General features: G+C 40.9%; 1 protein-coding gene across 1 annotated transcript; it reads right to left on the bottom strand.

Moving 5' to 3' along the window:
• On the bottom strand, positions 4,747-6,657 carry HSPA2 (heat shock protein family A (Hsp70) member 2). Its single transcript, NM_001314303.1, is given in 3 exon segments — positions 4,747-6,629; positions 6,631-6,637; positions 6,640-6,657. Coding segments are annotated over 3 exon segments (1,908 nt in total).

Genomic DNA, 10,480 nt, shown 5'->3' on the forward strand with positions numbered 1-10,480 from the left:
TAAATGACACTATATGACTGGGAATGCCTCATATTCTGCTTTTGTTTTAGCCCCACAACTTAATTAGCATTAAATAGATGGTCAGTAAATACCTGATTTTATTTTCATATAAACTTATGAGTCCCACATTGGTGGGATGATGGGTAACACCCATTTATTAGTTGGTTTTTTTTTTTCGGCTGCACCCTGCACACATGTGGGATCTTAGTGCCCCAACCAGGGATTGAATTTGACACCCCCTACATTGGAAGGTGGAGTTTTAAACACTGAGGAAGTTGTAAACTTTACAAACAAGAGCAATAGACACTCCACTGCTTCCCCTTAACCCCATCATCCTAGTCTACTTGGTAACACACAATCACTGTTCACAGTAGTATAAAATTGTAAACACCTAGATTCATGATCCACTCGAGTCCACTGCTGCTAACTGCTCCAATTGGCTCAGATATAAGGAAACCCACCAGTACACTGGCAATGTTGCTCTGAGGCTATGGCCTTTAAGAGGCTGGCTTATTATAAGACGACTCATTTGAAAAGAATTCACCAAAATACCCCAGTCATCAAAAGCTTTTCTCCAACCTGGGTATTTAACTTTGGGTGGGAACAAGAAGAAATAATGAGTTGAAGCTCCAAAAAGGAACAAGGAAGAACAAAGACTCTCGGTGGTACCCATTTATCACACTTCCAGGCAATCTCTTCAGTTTAGCTAAATGAGTGAAGAAATGCTAATAGAAAACCAAAGATCTTTTATACTTTACCGTGTTTAACTTTAGGCTGTCTAATATGCAAAACTAAAGGTAAAAATAAAGGAATTGAGAACCCAGAATAATGACCTACATAAAAGTTACATGACAAGTTACCACAGCTGTGCTAAAGGGCCATGTTAATACTTAGAGGAAACCCTGGATAACTCTGAAGGTACCATCTTATATTTGTGTGTCACTAGACCCTAATAAAAGAGGGAGTAAAAATTGTTTTTATGACTCTAAATAAATCATTATTTTTTTAATCATTATTTTTAAAGTGACCCACCCACTCATCTATTAGATTTTCCACCAGTTAGTTTTTTTTTTAATGACATTAGAAACTCACAACCTAATATGGAAATATAATTTTCTCTTTTAAAAAAAAAGTCATGATGCAATGAAGTAGGGGAAAGGTGATGTCTAAATATTTAATAATTTCAAATGTCCTATAAGATTTTTTTTTTGCCTAATTAAGTTCTCAAGATAAGAGAACTAAGAGCATATGACATAAAACTAAATTTAGGCCCAAGATATTAATTGGATATTATGCATATTTATACTATGAAAAAAATCAGTGGACAGATTTTCAAAATGTTATGGTTCTACTTTTAAAACTAATATATAAGAAACAGCAATACTAGTATTTGAATTAGCAACTCCATTTCTGGTGCTTATTTCTCCAATCTTCAATTCAAACATCCTAATCTGTACTAAAAGGGATGGAGGAAGAGTCTGACTTTTTCACTTGTTTAAGAGAAAAACATTTCAACATTAAGTAACACACTACTAAATTTTAGAAATACATATATCCTAAAATATCTCCATCCTCAAAGCTGTAAATACTTGTAAAAAGAATAATACTGAGCTCTTCTTCTAAAGATCTGTAATTTTTCTTGAAGGATTTAAATTTTATATCTAATTTTAATGCTTAAGGATAGTCCTTCAGAACAGTTGTCTCATACATTAAATATACAGAAACAACTGAATATTACTGTTGTTCTATATATATATATTCCTTTAGCAATTGTCTTGTGATCACATGGATTTGAGATTCTTTAAAACTTCAGTTCCAGTATTCAAAAGCAAGAGAAATATGCCTCCCAACTTTTATAAACTACATCCAATTGAAATACCTTATCATGAGCCCCAATATTTGATGTTCATAAGAGAGACCTTTTGATTTCATCTAGATAGTCAGATTATATTCATGTTTAAAATTATACACAGAATAAAGATTTTTAGTTCTCCTTGACATACAGAATATATTATGTATTTTAATATGCATGCTAAATTTAAAGATGTAAAGAGCACTAGTATCTCCTAACGCACAAGTCAGGTGCATTAACTTCCATTATACATATAAATTAATATGATAAATTTAGAGTAATCTTGTTTTGAAATTTCATACAACCGAAATACTCTAAACAATTTGACAGGTGTCTAGATTCATTCCCTCAAAACAGGGACAATTATGTTAATCAGACATTCAAGAAAGAAGAAATTAAGTCCCCGTTCTGAGAAATGTACTTTTTCAATCCCTAAGCATTCTATACATATTTCATTAGCTGTAGTCATGACCACTAGTCCCTAGCATAGTATTACTTTCAAGGGCAAGTGATGTTAATTATTCCTTAAGCTGTAATTTAGCCTCATCCTGAACTCAAGTACTTTTTCCATTGTCATTTGACTATGGCTGATCTAACACCTGCTAAAGGGTTCCCATGAGTTATTGAGTTACCAGCTTTAACTGACCCTGGAAACATGAATGGCTACTAAAGTGGCTTTTTATCTTAAGCGATATTTAGATCTAGGTAAATTTGAGAAGACAAAAGCACTCAAGAGTTTTACAAATTACTTTTCAAAATAACAGAAAATGAAGTATCTACATAGATTGATGTTAGTGTTACAGCAAGTTACCAGAGGTCAGGCTATAGGATCAGAGAGATTACCATTTGGCATTTTTCTGATCCTTTAGAAACTAATTTCTTCTAAAACGAGGTCTAAAATGAGTCAAACTAATACCAAACTGTACTTAAAGACCCCCATTATACTTTGTATACTTTGAAGTTAGAGCAACGGATAAACACTCAATAAAAAACTAACAAAAGGTTAACAGAATGAATATTACCTTGGTAAAAACTCAGGTGAAACGTCACTCTAAGGCTACTAATTACCAAGGTAACTTATCAAATATTTATATGATGTTATCTGCAATCAATGAAATATCCTTAATGCTTCTTTGCTGATAACCTTCCACTCTGGCAACAGCACTGAAAAACTCAAGTTATGTTCACCTTTCAGAGTGTAAGGAACAACTACCTTTTAAAAAAAATGTTTATTTTGAAGCAATTTTACAACTGCCTTATCTCCCCCTTCCACCCAAATGAGACTTGTTAAAAGAAAAAAAATTCTATGTACAAAGAGTCAGCTCTTACGTGAGAGGACTGTGACCAAAGCTCAATATTTTTAGGCTATTTTGTTCTCTAGTTTTTATATTTCAAAAATTCCTCTCTGTGCTTGATATGGAAGAGTCCACTACTAAGTTTAAAATTAGCTTCTATATGTCACTGTTATCTTATGAACAACATGAAGTAAATCTACATCACCTGGAAGGAGATATTAAATTGTATGGTGAAAACATTAGATTAACTATGCATTTTCCAATCAGCTTTACTGAATTTCTTCCAAATTCTCCTTAAAGAGAATAAATCAGTACAAAGCAGATGAGTCAGTCCACTAAAATATAAACATGAACCCCCTTCTTCCAAGGATGTGGATTTTTAAAACTTAAGCCCAGGATAGTGGATTTCAAAGGGTTATATTTCTATCTGTAACAATCTCAAATTGGAAATATTGGAAAATGAACAAGTTGCATATTGACAAAATATAGGACATTGCAGTTTATCTTTTTAAAAAAGAAATATATTCTAGTGATTTAAGGCAGGTATTGAAAAAGCACTATGATCGTCAAATCAGAACAACAACAAAAAACTATTATCTTCCTTTACCATCCAAGTAATTTAAGTGCTGAAAACATATTCTTCTTGAATTTGCCATATGCCCAGAATTTGAACTGTTTTACTAGAAAAAGTTAAAAGTTTGACTCAATTTGTACTCAATATTAAGTGGCTTTGACCTTTGTCTGTTGGATTTTGTTTCAGACACCTGTATGCAGCAGAAAGCAAACTTGTTTCATATTATGTTAGGCTATTTTCAGAAGACAACTCCTTTTGTTTACAGAAAGAATCTTTTTGTACTTAACCCTGGAATACAGCTTGTATTTTGCTGGAATATTCAGGTGGATTTTCACTTGAACATTTATGCCAACTCTGGTTTCTGTATTAAAAGGAGGGTAAAGTTTACCCAGATCTTCTCCCCTTAAGTTGCTGGTAATTCGAAGCAGGAAACTCATCTGAGAATTAGATAAGATTGAGTTAGACAAATTTCACCCTATACTAATACCTTACTTAAAGACCTACATGGGTAAACAGTAAAAAAAAAAAAAAAAAACCAAAATAAAAAACTCCAAGACAGTAATTTTTAGATCAATTTAAGCTTTTTACTTTTAAATCTGTATTTATGCATTTGCAAAAAGTATGCCTTTCCTTAACATTACTGCAATGTTCACCTTTCTCTTCAAGTAGTACATACAAATAAGCAGTTCAAGCTTCTATGTATTTTATTGTTACCAAACTTCAGGTTTCCCCTCTCAAATCTCCATGCACAAACTAAGATAACCAAAAATCATTCAAGTCAGCAAACAAGCAAAATGCATTAAAGAGATACCTCAAATAATGTTTCTAAAAAATCAAACTTTAGAACTAATCTTTTATCATTCAACTAAGTTGTTGCACCTTTCCTTTCATATGCATACACTGGTTAAACACTTCCAATAACAGATCTCGTATTTGGCACAAGGACATTTCAAAGAAGAAACAGAAACAAAAGGAAAAAGAAAATAGAAAGGAAAAGAGGTTTTTACGCTGTCTTGAGTGCAGGTTTAGTCCACTTCCTCGATGGTCGGTCCCCCGGATGATCCAGAACCGCCACCGCCGCCAGGGCCGCCTTGGTATAGTTTGCTGATGATGGGGTTGCACACTCTTTCGAGCTCTTTCTGCTTGTGTTCATACTCATCTTTTTCCGCCATCTGGTTCCGGTCGAGCCAGTTGATCACCTCCTGACACTTGTCGAGAATCTTGTTTTTGTCCTGATCGCTAATCTTGCCCCTCAGTTTCTCGTCTTCCACCGTCTGCTTGATGTTGTAGGTATAGGACTCCACAGCGTTTTTGGCGGCTACTCGGTCGCGATTGGCCTCATCTTCCGACTTGTACCGCTCCGCCTCCTGCACCATCCGGTCAATGTCATCCTTGCTCAGACGACCCTTGTCGTTGGTAATGGTGATTTTGTTTTCTTTACCGGTGCTCTTGTCGGCGGCGGTGACGTTGAGGATGCCATTGGCGTCGATGTCGAAGGTGACCTCGATCTGGGGGACCCCGCGGGGCGCTGGGGGGATCCCGGTCAGGTCGAACTTGCCCAACAGGTTATTGTCCTTGGTCATAGCCCGTTCGCCCTCGTACACCTGCACCAGCACGCTGCTCTGGTTGTCTGAGTAGGTGGTGAAGGTCTGTGTCTGCTTGGTGGGGATGGTGGTGTTCCTTTTGATGAGCGGAGTCATGACGCCGCCAGCCGTCTCGATGCCCAGGGACAACGGGGTCACGTCGAGTAGCAGCAGATCCTGTACGTTCTCTGACTTGTCCCCGATGAGAATGGCCGCCTGCACCGCGGCTCCGTAGGCCACCGCCTCGTCGGGGTTGATGCTCTTGTTCAGCTCCTTGCCATTGAAGAAATCCTGTAGCAGCTTCTGGATCTTGGGGATGCGAGTGGAGCCGCCCACCAGCACGATCTCCTGGATCTGACCCTTGTCCAGCTTGGCATCGCGCAGAGCCTTCTCCACCGGCTCCAGGGTCCCGCGGAAAAGGTCGGCGTTGAGCTCCTCGAAGCGGGCGCGGGTGATGGACGTGTAGAAATCCACGCCCTCGTAGAGCGAGTCGATCTCGATGCTGGCCTGCGTGGACGAGCTCAGGGTGCGCTTGGCGCGCTCGCAGGCGGTGCGGAGTCGCCGCACTGCGCGCTTGTTGGGTGCAATGTCCTTCTTGTGCTTGCGTTTGAACTCCTCCGCCAGGTGGCTCACCATGCGGTTATCGAAGTCCTCCCCGCCCAGATGAGTGTCGCCAGCCGTGGACTTCACCTCGAAGATGCCGTCCTCGATGGTCAGGATGGACACGTCGAAGGTGCCGCCGCCCAGGTCGAAGATGAGCACGTTCTTCTCGCCTCCCGCGCAGCCCTTCTTGTCCAGACCGTAGGCAATGGCCGCCGCCGTGGGCTCGTTGATGATGCGCAGCACGTTGAGGCCCGTAATGGTGCCCGCGTCCTTGGTGGCCTGGCGCTGCGAGTCATTGAAATAGGCCGGGACGGTGATGACCGCGCTCTGCACCTTGCCCCCCAGGTAGGCTTCGGCGATCTCCTTCATTTTAGTGAGGACCATGGAGGAGATCTCCTCGGGGAAGAAGGTCTTGATCTCTCCTTTGTACTCCACCTGCACTTTGGGCTTCCCTCCCTCGCTCACCACCCGGAACGGCCAGTGCTTCATGTCTGACTGCACTGTGGCGTCCTCGAACTTCCGACCGATCAGCCTCTTGGCGTCGAAGATGGTGTTGGTGGGGTTCATGGCCACCTGGTTCTTGGCTGCATCTCCGATGAGGCGCTCGGTGTCGGTGAAGGCCACGTAGCTGGGGGTGGTACGGTTGCCCTGGTCGTTGGCGATGATCTCCACTTTGCCATGTTGGAAGACCCCCACGCACGAGTAGGTGGTGCCCAGGTCGATGCCAATAGCCGGACCGCGGGCAGACATCCTGACTGAGACAGGCAAGCGACGTTAGACGAGAACACCTGGGGCAGAAAATCTGCGTCCTCAACTAACGGTCGCCCAGCACCAGACTCTGCGAACACAACCAGCGTCTCACTCCCCTCGCTCGGCTCCCCACTCTTATAGTCGCCTCCCCGCCGCCTTTTGGAAACTCTCAGAGCCAATCCGCTCTCGGGACCGCCCGCCACAGGCTTGCCGGGATCGGAGTGACCGGCCTGAGGCCCAACAGACTTCTAGATGGATGAGGGGCGGGATTCCGGGCCACGCTAGGACGCGAGGGGCGGCCGTTATGCAAATGAGACCCCTCCCACGTGTCCGAGGCGGCCAGCAGTCCCCGCGGCCCCAGAGCGGCCTGCAGCTTGGGGGCGTTAGGCTCGCGCCTCAGGCCAGGTGTACGCGCTTTTTCTCAATTTTCACCTTCCCTGAGGCAGGATTCGTCGACGTCCGTTGGATTGGCAGGGCATGCAGCCAATGAGTAGTGCGGATTCCCAAGTAGGGCGGGGAGGAAAGGATTGGGGCGTGGCGCTGGGAGGAGTCGCGGAAGCAGAGCCGGGAGAAGGGAGCCACCTATACGGTTTGCTCAGTTCTTAAATCCTGAAATGTCGATCAATTACTAGTGTCTCGGCCAACCTAGCTCGCTGGGGCGGGGCAACTCGTTCTGAGTTGGTGGCAGCAAAGAACTAGGGCCAGAGCTGGCTTTTTTCTTCTGCCCGCTTGTGGGCGTTGGCTTGGCGGGGCCTGGGCGTGAGGGCGGCTACAGCCCCGGGAGGAGGAACTGGGTGGAGGACTAATGAAGATGAAGTTTCTAGGACGGGCCGTCGGCCTCCTGTAATTTAATTTTGCGTGCTTCGCAGAGTCTTGGTGTGAGCTCTGGATATCTTAATCTGGCGGGCAGGGGCGGCAGGAGACTGGGAGAGATACGGGAGAGGCTGACCATTTTTCCCTGCGCGCGGAGAGGCCTACAGAGTGGGAGGGAGGCATGGGCGTGGTTGCAACTCTTCCCCTTTCTTGATCTCACTTTACGTTTACCCTGCTTGTCTTACCACTTTAAGCTTCCTAGTTTCATCTCCCTGTTCTCTCGCCACTGCTTTTGTTATTTTCCGTTTCAAGTGCTTTATCCGCCGCTTTGAGTGCTCTGGGAAGTCTGTAGTCAAACCCCACACGTTGAAGTATCATAAAATAACCCGGTCTCACGCCTCTCAGGATTCTCCAGGCTATCGTAAACTCAGCTGAGTGAGAACTCTCAGAGGAGGTAGATAGAAAGGAGCGCAATTCATTCTGTCGTGTTTAAGAGGAATATGGGATAGGTGATAGAAGCAGGCTCCTATAAATGGGCTCCGGAAGGAAGACAGTAACAAAACAGCGGTAACACTTCACCTTATGTGGGGAAGCTGGAGACATTCATTCAGCTTTAACAAGTCCCAGGATGTGAGAGTAAGACGACGAGTGACAGCTCAATAAAGAGCTAAAAATAGCTCAAGAGAAGTGCTATGGGGAACACAAAACAGGGAGCGCATCCAGTCGGGGAAACTAATGTTCCTGAGGGCTTCCTGTAAGAGGTGACATGACAGCCTCTGACCTTTGTCATTCTTTGCATGGGTTGTAGCATGGGCAAAGATAAGAGCAGTGTGTGCTGGGGGCAACTACAAGTTTAAGGTTGGTGTCAATACATGAGGAGGGATACAAACAAGAAATAGTCTCTTCAGGTGGACGGGATATGCCATGATCTTTTCCCTGAGGCTATGGGGGCGTGGAGAGAAACATCTTTTGAAGGAAGTTATGAGACAGTGCTGGAGAAAAGCTTTTGAGAGTAACAAAAGTTATCTATAATTTTAAAAATAACGGTGACAGAATCCTATAAAGTTAACCAATGGATATTTAAGTTTCTTTTATCTAGTTGTGTATGTAATTTCGAATTTTTAAAAGTACATTTGCTATTAATTTGTTAATCTCACTTCACAATTCCCCTCTCTTTTTCCATTAAAGAAGTTAAGGAAAAAACTTTAACTAGGAAAACTTTTAAAAAATTAGGAATACAAGGATCAAACCAAAAATTTCTATTGAAGTTGCCTTAAATGGTAAGTACGGATTTCTTGATTTTATTCTTAGAAATTCTTGTCTTTTGTGCAGTTAAAAAAGGGAGTTCAGGGAATTAGTGGACTGGAGAGAAATACACAGTCTTTATAGAACTAATGATATGTGATTTAGATATAGGGCCCAACTACAACTGAAAGCAGAAGAGAACTGTGAGAAACACTGACTCTACAGATCTGTTGTATTCAGTCCTCACACACCTCAAACAAAGCAAGATTGCGAAAAAGCAGACATGCCAATTCTTACACACAAAAACCAAAATTAGAGTTTCAGAAGGGAGAGGTTCTTTTGTATAGTAACTATGTACTATCTCTCTGCACAGTTATTACATCTTGCCATCTAACTACCACATTCATCATTAATACAACTTTCTGAAACCACAGTAGCAATTTAATCTGTATTTTCATTAGCTGTATGTATTTTTTTTTGTTCTAACTTTTCACTCAGTAAATTGATGTTTCATAAGTTTCATACTTTAAATGGCATCCTGAGTTTGTCCCAAAAAGAGACAGTGTTTGCATTTTTATTTCATATGAAATAAATTTTTGCAGTTCTGGAGCATTTTCATATATTGACCTTTCTTGGATTTTTAAAATATTTTTCTCATTTGTATGGATTAAAAAAATTTTTTTTCTATTTTATGATTGTGACTCATAATTCCTTAAACTTGTGGCACATTAAAAATGATCAAACTTAGCAAACTTAAGATGAAATGATATTCATCAACCTCAGTAATGGTGTAGCAAAACAGGTAAAGCCCTACCTACTGGTGGGAATGTAAATTAGTACAGTCTTTCTGGAGGACTATGTGACAATATTTTTTCTTTAACTTAAATATGACCATACCCTTCATTTAGCATTACTCTGTGGGATTTATCTTAAGGAAATAATGGAGCATGCAGGTATATTATTTATGATAACAGTGATAAAGGGGAAATGGCTTAAATATCCAACAATAAGAAATAATTATTTGACCTATAGTCATGAATTAAAAATTGTTTACAGGATTTTTAATGACGCAGGAAAATGTTTTTGGTATAATTAAGTGGAAAAATTAGATACAACAGTTTTGTATCATCTTAATCTCTGTGTAGGATAATCATATATATGAGAATTGCATCAAAATTGGTTATCTCTAGAGGGTAGGATTATCAGTAATTTTTCTAAATTTTCTTTTTTACAGATGATTTTTAAAGCTTGGCTATCAACATTCAACTGAAATACAATTCACTAATCCTACTATTTATGTAGAAATTACTACTGATTTTCAACAGGTGAGATTTGTTTGGCAGATTATAAATAGGGTGTTTCAAAATATTTTTAAAATCCAAAGACTGAGATTTTACACAGTCTGAATAAAACAAAAACTATATGTGTGTCAAATTTTCTCTGATGAACTCCCCAAATCCAGAAGAGTACCTGGAACACAGTAACTCACTTGTTCAGTGTTTATTAAAAGTGACCCGAGACATTAAAAACTGGAAATAATAACTTCACTTTTTCCCTGTATAAGAGGAAGATTCTTTGCTTGCCTCTTACATTTCTGTACTAAATAATACTGCAGAGACCAAAAATTGAAACAAATTCACATCTGAAAATACTTGTACATAGAGATACAAAGATGAATAAGATGAGGTCTAGAACTGTGTGCTTGTGGTAGTAAGGCCTACCCTAAGGAGATTACCTGAGCAAGAATACATTTTTTCCAGAATTA

This window comes from Capra hircus, chromosome 10 (genome assembly GCF_001704415.2).
Source record: "Capra hircus breed San Clemente chromosome 10, ASM170441v1, whole genome shotgun sequence".
Lineage (NCBI taxonomy): Eukaryota > Metazoa > Chordata > Mammalia > Artiodactyla > Bovidae > Capra > Capra hircus.